At 37.0% G+C, this 22,131-nt stretch overlaps 1 protein-coding gene across 3 annotated transcripts in view; it reads right to left on the minus strand.

The window, feature by feature from the left end:
* The window catches only part of ATP6V1H (ATPase H+ transporting V1 subunit H), a 160,532-nt gene that overhangs the window by 134,816 nt on the left and 3,585 nt on the right, over positions 1 to 22,131 (minus strand). For all 3 annotated transcript variants that reach the window (XM_037802660.1, XM_037802661.1, XM_037802659.1), the window contains exons 3-4: positions 17,859 to 17,961; positions 14,685 to 14,774 (exon numbers count right to left, since the gene is read on the minus strand). In XM_037802660.1, the coding sequence (XP_037658588.1) occupies positions 14,685 to 14,774; positions 17,859 to 17,961 (193 nt within the window). The remainder of the gene's footprint in view (positions 1 to 14,684; positions 14,775 to 17,858; positions 17,962 to 22,131) is intronic.

Below are 22,131 nucleotides of genomic sequence, written 5' to 3' on the forward strand. Positions count from 1 at the left end.
AAATAATCTGGAATAACTGCGGGGGGACAAAGATGACTGTCCACTCTTCATACACCAACCTGAATTAGGAGGAATGCCCCTGATCCGTAAGTAAAACTGCAGACCTGAGCCAAGAGCCCCCTCCCCCACGGCAAACTGCAAAGCCTCGCTGTGCTAGAGAGCAGCACTCTCTGAGCAAACAAATGTAGCTCAGCGGAGCTCCAAGTGGGGTTTTAATTAACAAGTGTGGACTTGCTCAATTCAAGCTATGAATCCCCAACAAGCAGACAAGAGGCTTCTGGTGATGACTGACCTCGGAGAGCTGGAGGACCTCTCTGGGAGGGAGGGGAAGCACAGAGGACCGCGTGCTGTCTCTGGCCAACGGCTGAAACTGACCCCTTAAGCGGGTCCTTCTGTCCTTTTTGGCTCAGTGGAGAAAGCCTCAGCCATTTTCAGTTCCCAGCACTCTGACCCAGACAAGGGTGGAGACAGCATAGGCAGGGAGACTATTCAAATGTAAATGACCTCTCCCCAGGGGATATACTTCCCTAAGAGGAAAAAGGTGGTGCCAAGCTCTACTACCCACCTTCCATTCAGAACCAGACCTCACAGCCTGGGGGAAAACAGCCACGTGCCACATCTCCTTACAACAGTCTGGAGCTACAGGATGACAGGCACCACATGCTGGGCAGAAAAGCACAGTGACCTGAGGTGTCACAGGTTGTAGCAATCTAAGATACCCTCAGTGAAACTGGATATCATTACTTCCTTCTAGACCTGAGCCCGCTCTGGTCTGGGAAAACCTGACTGGGGTAACCAAGGAAATCAGATGCCTAGACAACAGAAAACTACAACCTACACTAAGAAAAATAAAGTTATGGCCCAGTCAAAGGAATAAACTTATACTTCAACTGAGATACAGGAATTTAAACAACTAATGCTAAATCAATTCAAAAAGTCTAGGGAAGATATGGCAAAAGAGATGAAGCATACAATGAAATCACTGAGCATACATAAGGTAGAAATTGAAAGTTCAAAAAAACAACTGACAGAATCTATGGAAATGAAAGGCACAACACAAGAGATGAAAGATACAATGGAGACATACAACAGCAGATCTCAAGAGGCAGAAGAAAACACTCAGAACTGGAGGACAAGATACCTGAAAGCCTACAAACAAAAGAACAGATAGAGGAAAGAAGGGAAAAATATGAGCAATGTCTCCAGGACCTGAATGACTACATGAAACACAGGAATGTACGTGTCATGGGTGTCCCAGAAGGAGAAGAGAAGGGAAAAGGGGCAGAAGCAACAATAGAGGAAATAATCAATGAAAATTTCCCATCTCTTATGAAAGACAAAATTACAGATCCAAGAAACACAGCGTACCCCAAACAGAATAGATCTGAATAGGCCTACTCAAAGATACTTGATTATCAAACATCAAAGCTAAAGAGAGAATCCTGAAAGCAACAAGAGAAAAGTGATCTATTACATACAAAGGAAGCTTGATAAGACTATGGGCGGATTTTTCAATAGAAACCATGGAGGCAAGAAGGATGAGGGGTGATATATTTAAGATACTGAAAGAAAAAAACCACCAACCAAGAATCCTATATGCGGCAAAAATGTCCTTCAAACAGGAGAGAGAGCTTAAAATATTCTCTGACAAACAGACAATAACAGAGTTTGTGAACAAGATACCTGCTCTACAGGAAACACTAAAGGGAGCACTACAGACAGGAAGGAAAAGAAAGAAATGAGAGGTTTGGAACACAATTTTGGGAGATAGCAGCACGGCAATGTGGGTACACTGAACAAAGATGACTGTGAGTATGGTTGGAGGAGGAACGTTAGGAGCATATGGGACAACAGAAAGAAAGAGGAAAGATAGAGACTTGGACTGTATAACTCAGTGAAACCTAGGGTGCCCAATGATTGTGATAAAAGGTACAAATATGTTTTTACATGAGGTAGAACAAATGAATGTCAACATTGCAAGATGTTAAAAATAGGGTGGGATTGGGGGGAAAATACAATCAATGCAAATATAGACTATAATTAATGGAAACATTGTATTACGCTTCATGTAATATAACAAAGGCAATATACAAAGCTAAACGCATATGGGGAGGGGGAAAGGGGGTAAGGGTATGGGACTCTTGGCATTGGTGATGTTGTCTGATTGTTTATTCTACTTTAGTTTAATGCTATCTTTCCTTTTGGTGCTTGCAGCTGTTATGTTGTTGTTGTTTTTCTCTTTCTCTCCTTTTTTCTTTCTCTTTTGTCTCTCTGCCATCTTTGACTCTTCCTCCTTCTTTGTGGAAGAAATGGAGATGTCCTTATATAGATAGTGGCCATGGTGGTGAATACATAAATATATGACTATACAGGGGACCAACAACTGTTTACTCAGGATGGAACGTATGGTGTGTGAACAAAACAGTCTTAAAAAAAATGGGTTGATGAAGAAACCCTGAGGGCACTATATTGAGTGAAATAAGACAGACACATAAGGACAAATATTGCAGGGTCTCACAGATATGAACTAATTATGATATGTAAACTCATAGACATGAAATATAAGTTACCAGGATATAGAACAAGACTAAAGAATAGGAAGCGGTTGCTTATTATGAGCAGAATGTTCAAATAGGATGAACTTAAATGTCTGGAAATGAACAGAGGTGATGGGAGCACATTGTGAGAATAACTAACAGTGCTGAATGGTGTATGAAGGTGATGGTAAGGGGAAGCTCAGAGTCACGTATGTCCCCAGAAGGAAAGTTGAAAGTTAAAAGATGGAAATTTATAAAATAGTGAATCTTGTGGTGGACAATGTCCATGATTAACAGTACAAATATTAGAAATCTCTCTCAAGAACTAAAACAAGTGTATGGTACTATAACTAGAAGTTAATAAGAGAAGAGCATATAGGAAAAAATGTACCTATTGCAAACTATATACTACAGTTATTAGTATTTTAATGTTCTTTCATCAACAGTAACAAATGTACTATACCAATACTATGAATCAGTAATGGAGGGGGGATGGTTAGGGGTATCAGAAGATTTGAATTTCAATTTTTTGGTCTCTGTTTTCTGGAGTAATGAAAATGTTCTAAAAATTGAAAAAAAAATGTGATGGATGCACAACTGCATGATGGTACCATGGGCAACTGATTGTACACTTTGGATCTTTGGATAATTGTATGGTATGTGAACAATCTCAATAAAAAAAAAAAAAATTAAGACCAAATTATAAGGGGCCCAAGAGAGAGGAGATTCAAAAGCAACCTGAACTTTGAACCAAGCTGTCCTTTAAGTACAAAGGCTACAGCAAATTTCAAATGGAAAATTTAGAGAATACTGTATATGCCCACAAGCCCTTCTTGAGGAATCTACTACTGGATGAGCTTCATGTAACCAAGAGATCTCTAGGAAAATGTCAGCAAAAGGACCAACAGTGAACATTTCACATAATAAAACAAAGGATAGAAGAATGATATCTATAAATGTTATATGTTCAAACAAAGTAAAAAAAAAAAAAAAAAAGGCAACTAAAAAACTGAGAGAAGATGGAGGAGTAGGGAGCTCCAGAACTCACTCCTCCTCCAAAAACAGCTACTGCACAGGCAGGAACTGTCTGAGGCTCCAGAGGCCAGGACAGCACTATACAGCATGCAGGGAAGAGCAGGACAAAAAAGCTGAGAAACTGCAGTAAAGAACTGTGAGCAGCTCACTTTGCAGCAGCTGCCAACCCTTGGGGCAGGCTGCCTCGAAGTCCAACTCCTGGCTGGCTGCTGAGGATGGAGAGGGATGTGGAAGTCCTCTTTCCCAAGAGCAGGGTGGGACACTGCAGAACACTGATCATGGCTTTTCATCAGTGAATTCAGAACACTGGGTCCCTGCTCTGAGCTGCTGTTTCAGCCCACCCAGGACAGGGACATCTGTGGCAACTGCTTCAAAGCTGCCCCCAACAGGGGTGGAGGCTGTGGAGGTTTCAAGACACAGTGCCCCTTGGGACAGCAGAGAACCATTTGCTGAAGGGTGACATCTGCTGGGCAGGCCAGGAGAGCATAGTTTTGGGGAGTCGTCAAAAAGGACTTGAGTACCTTTCCTGGCCCTCTCTCTAGGGTCTTTGGAGCTGGTCTGTGTGTCATCTTCACAAGTTCCTAGCCCTGTTGTGGTTGGGAAATGCTGGCTTGGGAAAGTCCTCTCTAGGGTGACCCTCCTCCAAGAATTTCCCCTCCAAGTAAAAGCAGCAGGAGGAGGCAAGGAAAGGAGTATTAAAAAACTATTACAGACAAAACAAAAATAAACAGAACAGATCATGATTCCAAGAGAAGGGACATAGGAAAGGAAACTTTCTCCTAGGGGTGAAACATTAGCAAAAATAGTACAATCTTACTGTGAACATTTGATTGTACACCATGGATGATTTTATGGTATGTGAATATATCTCAATAAAACTTAATTTAAAATTTAAAAAAATAGTGCAATCTTAAATAATTGTTCCACTTTTCCACTGCAAGAATAGGATGAAGAAGAGCTGGAAAAATCTGATCAAACACAGGCATTCTAAAGGTCTAGAACAAGTTGAACCAAGTGTCAAAGAAGAGCCTTAACACAAAAACAATCAACAATAAAACCCTAGGCAACAGAAAATGACCTTCAGAGTAAACTCATTAAGAAAATCAGATGTCTAGACATCAGCAAAAAATTACAAGCAATACTAAGAAATAGTAAAATTTAGTCCAGTCAAAGGAACAAATTAAAACTTCGGAGACACAGAATCTGAAACAACTAATCAATGATGTTCAAACAAATCTCTTAAATCAATTCAAGGAAATGAAGGAAAATATGGCTGAAGACATAAAGGATATTAAGAAGACACTAGGTGAGTATGAGGAAGAATTTCAATGTATAAAAAGAAACATCACAGAACTTATGAGAATGAAAGGCACAATCGAAGAGATTAAAAATACACTAGGGGCATACAACAGCAGATCTGAAAGGGCAGAAGAAAGAATCAATGAAGTAGAAGACAGGACAATCAATATCTTACAGACAGAACAGATAGAAAAAACAATGGAAAAAGTTGATCAGGGTCTCAGGAAATTGAATTAAAGCATGAAGAGCATAAATGTATGCATCACAAGTGTCCCACAAGGAGATAAGGGAAAGAATATTTGAGTAAATAATGGCTGAAAATTTCCCAGCTCTTATGAAAGACACACATATCCAAGAAGTGCAAGAGACTTTGAACAGAATAAATCCTAATAGACCTACTCTGAGACACATACTAATCAGAATGTCAAATAACAAAGATAAAGAGAGGATCCTGAAAGCAGCAAGAGAAAAAGCGATTCATCACATATAGGGGAAATGCAATAAGACTAAGTACCAATTTCTCAGCAGAAACCATGGAGGCTAGAAAGGAGTGGTATGATATATTTAAGGTACTGAAAGAGAAAAACTGCCAGTCAAGAATTCTTTATCCAGAAAAACTGTCCTTCAAAAATGAGGGAAGTTTTAAATATTCACAGATAAACAGAAACTGAGAGAGTTCGTCACCAGAGACCTGCCCTTAAAGAAATACCAATGAGAGTTCTGCAGGCTATAAGGAACAGACAGGAGAGAGGGATTTGGAGGACAGTGTAGAAATGAAGATGACTGGTAAGGGTAAACAAAATGGTTAAAAAAGAGACAAAAATAAGATATGACACATAAAAACTAAAGAATAAAATGGGTGAAGTTAAATACTGCCTTTACAGTAATAACACTGAATGTTCATGAATTAAACTCACCAATCAAAAGCTACATATTGGCAAAATGGATTTTAAAAAAAAAAAAAATGCTCCAACTATAGGCTGTCTATAAGAAACTGGCCTCAGACCCAAAGGAACAATAGGCTGAAAGTGAAATGTTGGAAAAAGATACTCCAAACAAATGGTAACCAAAAAAGAACTGGGGTAGCTATTCTAAGACAAGACAAAATAGACTTCAATAGAGACAACTGAAAAAACCAAAAGTTGGTTCTTTAAGATGAACAAAACCAACCAACTCTAAGCTAGTTTGACAAAGAAAAAAAGAGAGAATATGCTAATAAATGAAATCAGAAATGACAGGGAAGTCATTACCATGGACCCTGAAGAAATAAAAAAGATCATAAGAGGAGACTATGATCAACTGGATGCCAACAAACTAGACAACTTAGACGAAATGCATAGTTTCTGTGCTGTGTGACTATATCCAATAATACTGCACTTAAAAAAAAAAAACACCTCAAAATGGATTAAAGGCCTAAATATAAGTGCCAGGACCACACAACTCCTAAAATAAAACATAGGGAAGCATCTTCAAGATCTTGTGGTAGGCAATGATTTCTTAGACTTTACACCCAAAGCACAAGCAACAAAAGAAAAAATAGATCAATGGGATCTCTTCACAATTAAATATTTTTGTGCTAAAAATAACTTTGTCAAGAAAGTGAAAAGGCAGCTTAATCAATGGGAGAAAATATTTGAAAACCACAAATACAATAAAGGTTTAATATCCAGAATATATAAAGCAATCCTACAACAACAAAAAGACAAATAATCCAATTTAAAAATGGGCAAAAGACTTGAAAAGACATTTTTCCAAAGAGGAAATACATATAGCTAAAGAAACATCACTAGCTATTAGGGAAATGAAAAGCAAAACTACCATGAGATATCATTTTACACTTACCAGAATGGCCATTATTAAAAAAAACAGAAAGCTACAAGTGTTGGAGAGGATGTGGAGAAATAGGAACACTAATTCACTGCTGGTGGGAATGTAAAACGGTGCAGCTGCTGTGGAAGACACTTTAGCAATTCCTCAGGAAGCTAAGTACCTCAGGAAGCTAAGTATATACTTAACTTCCTGAGGAAGGTATATATCCAGAAGAGCTGAAAGCAGGGGTGGAAACAAACATTTGCACACTGATGTTCATAGAGGCTTTATTCACAATTGCCAGAAGATGGAAGCAACCCAAGTGTCCATCAACTAATGAATGGATAAACAAAATGGGGTACATACATACAATGGAATATAATTCAGCTGTAAGAAGGAATGAAGTCCTGATGCGTGTGACAATACGGATGAACCTTGACATATTCATCCAATATGGATGTAACAATATGGATGAACAGAATGAGAACTCATTCTGTTGAGTGAAATAAGCCAGACACAAAAGGACAAATATTAAATGATCTCACTGATATGAACTAATTATAATCTAGATTACAGGTTACCAAAGTATAGAATGAAGGTAGAGAATGGGAAACTGATGCTTAATTTGCACAGAATTTCTATTTAGGTTGACTGCAAGTGTTTGGAAACATATAGTGGGGATATAGCACATTATTGTGAGTATAATTAACAGTGCTGAATTATGGGTGTGAATGTGGTTGAAAGGGGAAGTTTTGGGTCATATATGCTACTAGAAGGAAAGTTAGAAGACAAAACATGGGACTATGTAACACAGTGAATCCTATCGTGGACAGTGGACTGTGGTTAATAGTACAAATATAAGAATGTTCTTTCAAGAATTATAACAAATGTACAACACTGTAGTAGTATATGGGAAAAAATACATATAATATAAAGGACGAACTATAGTTAACAGTAATATTTTAACATCAATTGTAACAAAGGTACCTATCACACCAATGCAAAGTGTCAACAATGGGGAGGGGGTATATGGGAACATTGTATTTTTTACATGACTTCCATAAACCTACAACTTCTCTAATTAAAAAAAAAATTACAATAATTCTAAAAAAAACATAATGCTAAGCGAAAGAAACCAGTCAAACAGTACTACATATTGGATGATTCCATTATATAAAATGTAAATATAAATAAATTCAGAGTTAGTACTAGATTAGTGGTTATGTATGGCTGGGGAACAACAGAGGGATTGAGAGGTGACTGCTAAGGGGTATGGTGTTTTTCTTTTCGGAGTAATGAAATGTTTCTAAATTGATAGTGGTGATGAATGCACAACTCTCTGATTAATGAAAAGCCACTGATCATACACTTTGGATGGACTGTATGGTATGAGAATATATCTCAATAAAACTGCTTTTTAAAAAATGAGGAGAAGGAAAAGAGGGAAGTAGAATAAGCTCACTGACTGGTGGAAGTCAAAGGACACTATTAAAAACTGACAAACCAATTAATGAATAAATCAGGGGATTAAGGGTATTAAAAAGGTAGAATACAAAGATAATCTATAGAACAAAATTTAAAACCTTCCTAAATTACAAAAAATTTTTAATAAAAATGAAAGCACAAAGAAAACACATGATACGGGGACTGAAACAGCAAATTTAATATAATACACACAGTAATTATAACAACACAGTATGACAGAGTTGAGACCAAACTTCTTAGTAATATTAATAACTGTGGATGGCTTAATTCACCTATTATAAGAAAACAGTGTTTAAACCAAGTCAAAAGCAAAACCTAACCCCATACCATATACAAGAGACACATCTAAAACAACATGATTCAGAAAGACTGAAAATAGAGGGGCAAAGATATACGGGCAAATGGAAACAATAAGAAAAGCAGAGTTTGCTATCATGATTTCAAAGTAGAATTTAAGGCAGAATACACTGAATGTGAAAGGATACTTTTCAATGCCAAATGCCACAATTCACAATGTAAATTAACAGCAAAGAATACCAATTACCAAATAATCCAGAATCCAACTTTATTAAGCATAAACTATAGGAGATGCTAGAAGAAACAGACAGAAATACATTATGCAGATTTTAACATACTATTCTCAATATAAAACAAACCAAGCAGACAATGTAAAGATGTAGAAGACCTAAATAACATAATCAAGAAGCTAGATCTCATGGAAATATATCAAACTTTACACCCATAAGAGAGAATGCACCTTCTTCTGAAGTACACAAATACATTTATAAGTTGTTCACGTAATAGTTAACTCCATAAAGAAGAAATATTATTTTTAAAACATGATGCAATCATTAGAAGTTAATTAAAAAGTTTAATACACTTACATCTGGTAATTTTTTTAACAAGTAAATAACCCTTCAGTGAAAGGGAAAATGTAAACTTAATTACAGAAATTAAAATAATGATGATAAAAATCACTATATATAAGATCTTAAGGAATACGTTAAACGAGTGATCAGAGGAAAATTCTTATCCTCAAGCACTTCTAGCTTTGTAAGTGAAAGAATGAAAACAAATAAAAGTTCCCAATTCAAAATGTGAGAGAAAATAAAGGAAAAGAAAGCACAAGGAAGAATATAATACAGATAAAAGCAGAAATTAAGGTAGAGAACAGAAAAATCTGTAGATCTAATTAATACAGAAATCTTTCTTTGAAAAAAAAATTAACAAAATAGGAAAACCACTGGTTAATCAAGGAAAAAAGGAAAAGGCACAAATACACAAATTAAGAAATGACATGGGAGATCTAATACTGAAATAAAGGAAAAAAATTTTAATGATAAGACATTACTTCACAGCTTTCTATACAAACATATTATAAGACCTTTATGCAATACATAATTTTGTAGAAAATTACAGATTACTAAAATTGTCACCATTAGAGACAGAAAGTTTAAAATGACTAACTTCTGTAGAAGAAATAGTGAAAATTACCAGGAAACTATCTCCAAAAAGGCATCAGGCTCAGATGTATTCACAAGGGAATTTTACCAAACCTTCAACCCAGGTCATCCCAATGCTACATACACTGTTGCAGAGCAAAGTAACTGAAGGAAAATCTACAAACTTTTATGAAGTAAGTTTAACACTAACATAAATCAAATGAAGTCTGTGTAAAAAGTAAAAGTTTAAAGCAACATCACTAGCAAATACTGATGTAAAAACCTTATATAAAACAGAAAACAGAATCCAATATCATATCAAGAAAATAATAGGCCAGGACCACATGAATTTAGTCCCTGAATGCAAGGTTGGTTCAATATTAGGAAATCCCTTAATATAATTCACTATAAGGACAGATCTGAGGAGAAGAAAATCATAGAATTATATCCATAATTGCTGAACAAGTCTTTGACAAAATTCACCACCCATTTCTGGTAATAATCCTCAAAAAAACAGGAATTAATGGATACTTCCTTAATGTATATACCTTAATACTAAAGCCAGCAGCTCACTTAAAAGGAACACTGGAAGGATTTCACCAAAATCAGGAACAAGGCAAGGATGCCCTCTACCCCCACTACGTTAATATTATATTACAGGTTTGAGACTATACAATCAGATACATAAGAAATGGAAAAGAACTCTATTTTCTTTTTAAAAAAAGAAAAATCAATCATAAAATTAATTCAAATAAAAGAATTCACTATGGTACCAGAATATAAAATTAAAATACAGAGATTACAATTTCATATACATGAACAAAACCAATTCAAAGATATAATGGAAGAAAAACCCCATTTAAAAAGCAACAAAGAAGATAAAATACTTAGACAAAATTTAAAGAGACATGTGCAAAACCTGAATAAGGAAAGCATTAGAACACTCCTGAAAGACACAAATTATACTTAAATGGAAAGACAACTTTTGTTCTTGGATAGGAAAATTCAATTTCATAAGGATGTCATTTCTCCCAAAGTTAATTTATAAGTTTAATGCAATCTCAGTAAAAATGCCAACAAACTTTTTTAATAGAGCCAGACAAGCTGAGGCTCAATGTCATAAGGAAAAATAAACGTTTAAGAGTAGCTATGAAAATACTGAGGGGAGGGGAGGGGTGGAGAAAAAGGCTTACAAAGGGGACTAGCCCTCATAACCTCTATAACTAAAACTGTGTGATACTGGAGCATGAATACACAGACACACCAATGGGACAATATAGAAGGTACAGAAATAAACTTGATACTAGGGGAATTTAATATTAAAGGTGGCCTCTCAAACAACTAGGCAAAGACTGACTTTTTAATAAACAGTGCAAGGACAACTGAATGGCCATTTGGAAAACAGAATTAGATACACACCTCACACCATACAAAGGAACCAACTCCTAATGGATCAAATATCTAAACAAAAAAAATGAGACTGTACAAGACCAAACAGGAAGAAAACATGGGTGATTTTCATTGTAATCTAGGTATAGGGAAAGGCTTTCTAAATATGTGTCAAAATCCAGGTTATAATTTTTTTGATTAATTAGACTACATAAAAAGAAAAATAAATTTTTTTGCCATGCAAAAAACACCCTAAGCAAAGTCAAAATTCACATGATAAACTGGGAGAAAACATTGGCAATATATATTACGTATACACCTCTGGTATATAAAAAACTCTTAAAAATCGAGGTGAAAATAAGAACAAAGACCTGATGAAAAACATGGGCAAAAGACATGAACAAATATTTCAAGGGGAAAAAAACATATAAAAGTATCCCTTAAACATACAAAAAATGCTCAACTTTAGAGACCATTTCTCACCTATCAGACTGGCAAAATTTAAAAGCTTGACAGCGCCTAAGGTTTTGAGGAAACAGGAACTCTCATACACTGCTGTTGGGAATTGAAATGAAATATTTGGCAATATTTTAACAAAACTACACAAGTAGTTACCTTTTACCCAATAATCCCATTTCTAGGAATTTACCATGAAGTATACTCCCATTAATGCAAAAATACATTTGTACAAGATTGTTCTTTTGCATCATGATATGTAATTGAAAAATACTGAAACCAATCTCAAGGTCCATGATACAGGAGAATGATTAAACTACGATTAAACTCCACTAAGGGAGTCTGTGTAGCTGTAAATAAGAATATGAGAGAGTCTAAGGACTAGATACGTAAGGATTTCCAGGATATTTGTCAAGTGAAATGCAAGAAACTATACCTAGTCATACACCAGTTTCACAGCAGCATTATTCAAAACAGAGAAAAGGTGGAAGCAACCCAAGTGTCCATCAACAGATGAATGGATAAACAAAACATGGTACATAAGAGAGTATTACTCAGCCATAAACAGTAAGGAAGTTCTGACACACCTACAACATGGATGAACCCTGAAGACATCATGTTGGGTGAAATATGCCAGACACAAAGGGACAGATATTACATGATTCCATTTTAATGAAATAACTAGAATATGCAAATTTATAGAGACAGAAATTAGAAAACAGGTTACCAGGGGCAGGAGTGGGAGTGAGAGATGCTCATGGGTACAGAGTTTCTGTTTAGGGTGATAGAAAAGTTTTTGTTTTTTAATTTTTTTCTTTTTTTTTTTTTTTTTTTGATGGAAAAGTTTTGGTAATGGATGGTGGTGATGGTAACACAACATTGTAAAGTAATTAACACCACTGAAGTGTGTAACTGAAAATGGTTAAAATGGAAAATTTTAAGTTGTATATATGTTACCACAATAAAAATTACCAAAAAAACACAAAACATAGAACTGTATAACAAAAAGAATGAACCCAAAATTAATGAAAAGAAAGTATATTTAGTAAGTACTTTTCTATAAAAGAAAGGGGAGAAATAAAATATGTATTTTCCTGTCTAATTTTGCAGAAAGTAAAACAGAAAAGATAAGCCAGAACCAGTAGTATTGATTATCTATAAGAAGCAGGTGGAACACAGTAAAGCCTGTTGTGGACAACGAACTGAAGTTAACAGTGCAAACATAAGAATGTTGTTTCATGAGTTACACCAAATGGACGACACTATTACAAGACATTAGTAATAGGGGAGTATATGGGAAAATAATAGACCTAATGTAAACTACGGACAATAGTTTATTGTAATATTTTAATACTCTTTCATCAACTGTAACAGGTAACACTAATGCAAAGTATCAATAATAGGGAGGATATATGGGAATGCTATATTTTTTACATGACTTTTCTGTAAACCTACAACCTAATTGAAAAAAAAAATAACAATTTAAAAAAAATTATAAGTGAAAGAAACCAGACACAAAGTACCACATATTGTATGATTCCATTTAAATAAAATGTAAATATAAATAAATTTATAGAAATGGAATTAGATTAGTGGTAATGTAGACCTGGGGAAGGACAGAGCTATCGAAAGGTGACTGCTAGGGGGTTTTTCTTTTTGGAGTAAGAAAATGTTCTAAAATTGATTGTGGTGATGAATGCATGACTTTGTGATTATACTAAAAGCCACTGATTGTCACATTGGATAGACAGTATGGTAAGTGAACACATCTCAATAAAACTGCTTTTAAAAAAAAGATTAAAAAAAAAAAAAAGAAGGTGGGAATGGAGTACAAGGGATGGGGTGGGGGTTTATGGCACTTCTCTGAGTATACCCTTCTATATAGTTTTAACTTTAGAAGTATGTTAATGTTTTACATACTCAAAAATAATAAAACAAAATCAACAAAAATGAGAAGAAACCTAAAAGAGAACACAAACAAACAAAGGAATCTAAGCATATTAGGGTATTTCAAGATAAATAACACAACCACTCTGAAAGTAACTTGCACATAATACTGACTCTATACCCTCAGTCTAAAACCAAAAAGAATGGAAAGCAAATACTGAACTCCAGGTAAAATGCCTGTTTTTCACAGTGGTATGGATAGAACAAACAAGTAAATATTTTGAGGCTAATAGGAGCTAAGTGTCCCACCACCAGAGATGGGAGTTACAAATACGGAAAGGGGCAAGACTAGAAGGAACCCTGTGGTGGTGAGCTGGAATGAAATTGGAGGTGTCAGGATGAACTCATGGTTTTTAATATACAGATATGTATGTGTATACAAACATTGAGGATGTATGTGTGTGTGTGTATATGTGCACAAATATATTTTTAAAAAACAAGGTCTGTATGCCAACCCACAGGCCCACATTCTAGGTGCTATCTCCTGCAGTCACTAAGGCGGACTACAACATTCCCATTTATATTAACAGTACTGCTTCACAGGAAAAAGCACTGAGAGTGAACGAGGTCTTCCTCACACAGGCCTGCGTCCCGAGCTTGGTCTCGACCCTTTCCTCATCATAGAAAGTGGCATGATGTCCCTAGGTGGCCCCACAAGTGAGCACAGTGCTTGCACATCACAGGCTATCAACAAGTGTTCTTTCCAGGAAACCCAAAGAGCAATGTCCCTAAGCACCCACACTGACGCTTTTCTTCGAGTCTCTTGAGATGTGCAGACAGGTACTGGATCCTCAAGACAATCTGAGCCTAGATTATGCTCCGGGGTAGAATACAAAACTGTGAGCCCAGGAGGCCCTTCTGCCTTTAAGAAAAGGAAAGACCTAAACACAAACTTCACATAGCCTGGAAAAGTTCCAGATAGTAAACAAAACTGTTTTCAAGAGAAGTGCTTCTGAAGGCAAAGACCCTGCCTACACTCAGCACTGAACCCCCGGTGCCTGGCTCTGGCCTGGGACAGATGGTAACCGAAATACGTGGAAGGATGAACGAGAAGGAGCCACATCGTCTGTAAGTAGGAAAAGGGGTCAGAAAGCCTCAGGTGATTCACTGAAATACTGATTACCTGACATCACGAAAAATGGCAAAACACAGCCCGAGTGTTCAAGAACAATATATTATTACACTCTAGAAGAGAACCAATGTTATAAGCAAAACCTTATGAAAATATTGCTACTGTGAGGTACACAAGAACCCACTAAACCTATTAAGCAAAGAATATACCTACCTGCAGCATATCATCAACCATAGTTAGTATGTACTGAACTGTCTGTTCTTTGGAGATATGAGTCATCAGGTTTATAAACGTTTTAGCACACTAGAAAAAAAATGAAATGAATGTCAATAGTTTTTCAGTCACAATATTTTCATGGAATTTCAGTAAAACATTATTTCTCTTTCATAAATTAGAGTATAAATGCTACTAACAGATCTTAATGAAAGAAAACGTAATACCTTTTACAAATATTGACGTGATAAAGTATGGGAGGGCCATATGCTGAACTTGCACCTGATTTTTTATCATATCTAGGAATAAATTTCAAAATGATTGCTATTTTTAAGTAGACATAGCTAGTCACTATGAAGTTCGATTGTCCATGATAACATAAAGATTCAGTTATGGAGACAAAAATAACTGGTTTTGAATGACATTTTTTATTTTTTGCACTTACTAGGAAGCAGAATACTAGAGCAAAAAGAGTACTGGAATTGCAATCAGAAGGCTTTGACTTGTCTCCATTCTACCACCAACTGACTACATGACAACTGCCCTGGAATTCAATAAAAACCAAAGCTGACATTGTCTTTCCTACCAATTTTCCCAGGACTGTTGTGAAAATGAGACCAAATTGTATGTGTATTCCTTCAGCCAACCACAGCCCTAATCAGAAAATCTAATGGGTGGGGGTGGGAGGGAAGGAACTGCATCTTCTTTAGGAGCAGGTTCTGAAGTCAGCATATAAATCAGTGTAAAATCAAAATTATCCTACAAAATCTCTTTTAAGAGCCACAAAAACAAGGTTTTGTGTATGCAACACCACTCAGTAAGTAAAAGGTTAGGTCTGATGTAAGACTTTGAATAACCTTCTCTAAGGCCATATAAATTGAAGGATATTTCATCAGTATTCATTCCTTCAATAAATCCTCAATGAATAAACAGCATGTAAGAAAGCCCATGCTCTAGGAAAATGTATAACTTATCTAAATCATACTCATTCCAGAAATTATGTTATATATCTATGAGCCTTATCTTCCATGGATTTACCACAATGAATATGGGAATTGAAAAGATTACAAAATTTATCCCTATAACAACAGTTACATCACTAAAAACCTAACAGTAAGAAATAGATTTCTTTTTAGTCAAAGCATTACAGTGGTAAACAATCAGCCTCTCTTAGCAAAAAAGTACAAACTGCCTTTGGCATGCCTGCCACACCTCCTCTTTTCTGCCACTTGGTTTGGAGGAAACCGCACGATCATTTCCTAGAACCAGCCCACAGAAGACCCGTCACACCAGACGCGGTGGTTAAAAAGAAACTGTTTTACCTACAGAAGGAAAAAGTCTGCCTTATGCACATCATGTCCTCGTGCTACTCCTGCTCCCCATGCACACGGCAGGCACTCAATCTGCACTTGCTGAATCAACACTGAGATGCCCCTCCAATACATACACACTTGGGGTGAGGAGGCTTTTTCAAAGGGTGACACCAAAGGCAGACACCACAGAGAAAAGAGGAATAGATCTGATTGCACAATTCAAACCTCAACCTGACGAAGGGCCCCATAAACTAACCTAAAAATTCACTAGCAAGGGGGTAGGGTATATGGCAGATACAGAGCTGAGCTGCTAAACTTAACACATACAGGAGTCTGACAAGTCAGTAAAAATAGCATAAACACTTCTACAGGAAAGTAAAGAAAGACTACATACAAGCAATCGCTATGGATATACACGAGTGGCCAAAAAACCAGTTAAACACATACAACACTATTACCTTAAGATACTATTTTTCACCTATCAAAATGACAAAATACAAAAATGAATGTTTTGTATTCATCACTCATCCAGTGCAGGTGTGGGAGCAGGAAAATGGGCCCTCTCATGCACTGCCTGCAGGCATTATTTATTATAAGTTGGTACAATCTATCAAGAGGGAATTTTCATAATATATATCAAAACCATCTAAATGCTCCATTTTTGATCAATAATTACAGGTTGGAAGCAATGAAGTTATTTCAGGTTAACTGTTCTTCCTATTCCTTTGTTTTATTTTGTCTGGAAATGGTTTTTTTAATAAAGTTTAAAAAAATTACATTTTTAGAATTTATTATTAGGAAATAATTAAGAATGTTATCTCAAGATTGAGAGGGAAAAACAGATATAACCATAATATTCAACAGAAGGGAAATAGTTTAGAACATTATGGTTTATCCCTAAAGAGAACACTAGACAACTGTTTTTAAAAGGCACAGGCCTACATGTGGGAGGGGGCATATACAGTTAAATGAAAAGAACAAAACCATACATATCATCCCATTTTTGCAAAAAAAAACAAATTATTATTTATATTAAACATGTAGGTTATACATGCACAGAAGAATGTCTAGACTAGAATGTTCACATAAGGTATGTTAATGAGAAGAATATCAGGTACAATTCTTATTTTCTTCTTTCTGCTTAACAGTATTTTCTTATTTTTCTAAAACAAACAATATGTATCACAAAAAAAAAGGTAAAACAGCAGTATATTTAACTGCATAAACATTTTAAACTACTACATATGAAAAAACTCCAAAACAATTAAAAGATAAACAGTAAATTTTAAAAAAAAGTTTGTTACAATTATGGCAAACATTATTAGATTTTCTATGTAAAAAGACCATATAAATCTATCAGAAAAACACCAAAACTTTTAGATTAAAATTTTTAAAAAGACTCAAAAAAGACACTTCCTAAGAGACACAAATACTTAATAAATCAATGGGAATAAAAAAATCAATCCCATGTTATCATAGTAGTAAGATGACCCTTCTAACCTACTGAATTTGAATTTCTATATTATATTAGGCATTTCAAACACTACTAGTACAAATACAAATAGAAAAACCTTTTCTTAAATTAAGCAACTTTTAAAACTTCATACTCTGAAACAGTAATGTCCTTTCTAGGAATCTAGAATAGATGCTATCCAGAAATATAGAAAAGGATGAAGGTATAAACATACTCTCAATATAACACTTTTTCCAAAAGTAACAGAGAACTGGAAATCACTTAAATGTCTTGTAATAAAAGGAGTTTTAGTTAAATTATGGTGCAGACTTACAATGGAATATTTGTTTTTCGACAATTTTTAATGACATGGAGAAGTGTACATAATATAACATTTCTATCAATCACCTGGCTGCCTTCAGTTTGAAGCATCTCTTGCTTCTCTTCAGGACTTCTTTTCATTTCAAATCTTTGAATAAATTCACAATCTTCAGCAGAAATCATCTGTCCCCTACAAAGTAAGAATAGGTTGTTTTGGCTCAATAAAAGTTGAATTCCAGGAAGAAGTGAGACAGGAATTTCCCATCTTCTTTCTCACAGGTGAAAAACCCAAGGGTTAACCGATGGGCGTCAGTCAGAGGTGGGTCAAAGCTTAGCTCCACCACTCACTAGTTGTGTGACCTCCCTGAACCTTAGTTACTTTATCTGTTAAATGGGAATAATAACCATATTGCCTTTACAGGGTATATCAAAGATGACATCAAATAACTCACATAATTCACAGCAGCTGGCCCACAGTAAGCAGTCAATAAAATGTCACCTCCTAAAATTATCCAAAGTCTCACCCACACCCCCAATTCCAAGCCAAACAACTCACTTGATCTTCTGACTCAAGACAAAAGTCACTTCATACAAGCCCCTACAATCATTTCCTCCAGCCCATCCTTTCCCCTAGACTCAGAAACAGAGGCCCCCCCTCCTAAGCACCATCCTCCCAACAAGCACAGCCTGTGTCCCTCCCATCTCTTCTGGGGGCACTTCACTGGCTCTTTTCTCCCCATGGTTCACTCCTTAGGATTCTGCTTTTCTTGCCTGAACTCTTTCCTTCAGCAAAATTCAAATCAACAGAATCCTGTCTTCCCTTCTCTCCCAAACCACCCCAACCACAGTTCTCCAAAGACCTACAATTTCACATATTCAAAATCTGTCAGTGTTTTACTTTATACCTTCAGGATTTTGTATACACTATTACCATATCCTGGATTGCTTTGTTTACTTTGAATCTGCTTGTGGACTCTGCAAGCCATTGTTCTGTCTTTTCTGTATCAGTTCCACGAAGCTTTAAAAACTTTGCTTTAAAATATACTCCTCTTTTTTTAGCATAGTTTCAATTTTTCTCCTGCATTTATTTTCCAAAATCCCTTCATTACCTACCCAAGAAAGAGCTTTCAGTCCTTGTATTTCTAGATCTCTCTGTGGCACATGATATTGTGACCACTTCTTGACACTCTCTTCCTTAGCTTCCACGTCTCCTCCTCCTCTCAGGCCCCTCTGCTGATCACTCAGGTTCTGGATGGGGCTCTCTTCACTTCTCACTCCTTGGGTTCTCCCCTAGTGCTCCTAGCCACACCCTTGGCAACAACCAACCTCTGCAGAGGGAACTGGCAATCCAAACTCTGGTCCAGCCTCCCAGAGTCTCCACTCCTGTGTTCCTAACAATTTATGGACTATCTGCTCCCTCCAATCACAAATGCATGCCACACATACACACACACACACGTGTGACACACACACATACCTGTGACATGCATACACACACAAATGCCATCCCCTATCATGGCGAGTGGAAAGCAAAAACTGACACTTTTCCCTGTTTCCATATGGCAAAGAACTTTACATACCCATCAAGAAAAATGCACTCTGCTCCCTGGGATGAACCAAAATAACAAGGCCATCCCATCTGGCTCTGGTCCACAAATAAACAAAATCTTGGGCATCCCCGAAAGGCTGAAGTCCCTAGCTAAAACAACTTTCCTCCTAAAGTCTGCTACGCTAATGGGTAAAAGCATGCCATAGCCTTTGCAAATACGAAAGCCACAGAAATCACTGCTGTTTTCCACCATGGAGAGTGTTCCCACCTAGCCCCTTGGCATCAACTACCCTTATAGTTTTGCAGCTTTTTTTTTTAACATTTAAATAATTACGTTTTGCATTTGGCAAGCCTCAGAAGTCTGAATTCCTTGCACTTGTTACAAGTAAACTTCTTCTTCTCTTATTTCAATTCTTTTTGTCCGAGTCTTCCTTTGACAGATAAAAGATTAGGGACTTTGGTCTCTACCAACCCACAACTAATCAGGCAGGAGTGCTGACAACTCTCCCACCTATAACCACTCCCCTCCCCGCCTCTGGAGTGCCCAGGGCCATGTCAGATTGGCCCCAAGGCAAGAGTCCACAAGCAGGCTGCCCTGCTTCCAATCCAAGCCTCCTCCAGTCACTGTTCAGTTACCACCAGACAGCTTTCTCAAGCACACACCTGATCATATGATTCCTTTCCTATCGGTCAGACTACAAATTCGAATGGCAATTCTACCTAGCACCTAGACAGAGGCGTGCAATAAAAATCTTGCTAATTGACTAATTGCAACCTATATGAGCATGTTAATGTTATAACCTTTCTGAACAGCTAGCTGATCATCTTTATAATAAGGATAGAATAATGTGAATATGTTACTTAACAAGATAATGCACAACCTCTTCAGCATGGCCTATAAGGCCTATATCTAGCCATTATCTTCCTTTCTGAAATACTCAGCTCTAAGACTTCCCCAAAAGTACCCTATTTATTTATGATTTATAAGGCACCCTTATAAATATTTTTTTAAAAAAACAAATGGAAGGTGGTAATGGCAGCACAACATTGTGAATGTAATCCATTAACACCACTGAAGTGTATACTTGGAAGTGGGTTAAGATGGGAAATTTTATGATAATATATGTTACCACAATAAAAATTTTTAAAAAAAGAATACACACCCACCATTATTATCACTAGTGGTAAGTGATACAAAAAATCTGAAGCCGGGGCAAGGAGCCAGAAAGTGACAGGAGCAAGGGAGGAAAGGATACATTTTACTTAGCATCTCTAAGGTCAGCTGCATAGACCCTCAATGAAGTAAGTTAAAGAGCCAAATGATCTGAGGGAAGAACTTTCAGAGAGACAGAAGTGCAAGTCCAAGGATCCCAGGCCAGGAACAAGCTTGCTATGTGAGAAAGAGCCAGAAGGCCCGTGTAGTCAGAACGCTCTGAGCAAGAGGATGTGATCTGATTTACATTCTTTTAAACCACTCATGCTGCTAAGTGTAGAACTGCGCCTATGGGGGCAACGGTGAAAGCAGAGACACGAGGCAAGAGGCTGTGACAATAGACCACATGAGAGACAACAGCTGGAACAGGGTGGTGGCAGAGGAGACAGAGAGAAGGGATGGGGTGGGATCCTGAGTAGGCCTTGGATGTAGAGCTGAGAACAAAATGTGTCAACAGACTGGCTGTGGACTGTAAAGGAAAGAGAAGAGTCAAAGATGACTCCCAGGTTTCTGACCTAAGAAACTGGGTGAATGAAGGGGCTGCAAACTGACCTGAAGAAGTCTGGAGGGAGGACACAAACTTCTGGTAGCTTCCAAGCACTGCAAGTTCTTCCAAGTCTCAGATCCCTGCCTGGAATTTTCTTCACAACAGCCCCTGACTTCTCTGCCTTCAGAGAACAAGTAAATTGGCCGGTAGGAGCTGGCCTTTTGACACTGGGAGCCAAGGTTTTCCCTTATCAGAATATAATGCTGATATAAGATGCACTGACAATCCACGCGTCCTGTCCAGCCCTCAACCGTCTGTGAGCGCTCACTGGGAAGACACCAATTCACACGCACCAGTGTTCCCCACAACAGCAGACAGCTCACCCCTCGTGAACACTGGCACACAGACGTAGAGTAGAAGGTCTTTATGAAAGAAATTTGTAAGATGGACAACAGGATAAATAAAGGACAGAAATAGTAAAAAGGGAGACTACAAACTTATGTGGTATAGAGACCATGGGAAAGGAGACTGGAAACAGAAGAGAGAGCAATTAAAAGTCTTGATGTGACCAAAAGTAGGCCAAATGCCAATGCTAGAGAAACTTCTGCCAGTCGATGTGCTTTACAATCAATAACAGTATTACTTTATTTAGGCTATAAAGAGGTTCAGGATTTATAAACATGAAACTCCTTGTCCTCTGATCTAAACTGACTCTGGACTAAAGAAATTAGGAAACCAAGCTCAAAGTCCTAATTTCACTGGTGATTTCAACAATTACACCAGCACCAATTCACAGAGAAAACATCGGAAGTTTCTCCTCCTCCTTTCAGTCAGTGGCCCCACCAACAATCCAGTCCCTGAAAATGGGAACCCAGAAGTCATCTCAACTTCTTTCACCCCCACACATCAAATCCCTCACTAAGACTTTCTCAGATCCATCCAACCCTCTCCATTCCAATAACTTTACTACTGCTACAGCCTCTCACTACCTTAAGGCTCGTTGTCCACAAATCCACCCACCGTGCCAGCAGAGCAATCCAACAAATGGCAAATCTGATCATCTAACTCCCAGCTCACAAACTTCAGTGGTTTCCCACATCTATAGTAGAGA

Source organism: Choloepus didactylus, chromosome 14 (assembly GCF_015220235.1).
Source record: "Choloepus didactylus isolate mChoDid1 chromosome 14, mChoDid1.pri, whole genome shotgun sequence".
NCBI classification, from domain to species: Eukaryota; Metazoa; Chordata; class Mammalia; order Pilosa; family Megalonychidae; genus Choloepus; species Choloepus didactylus.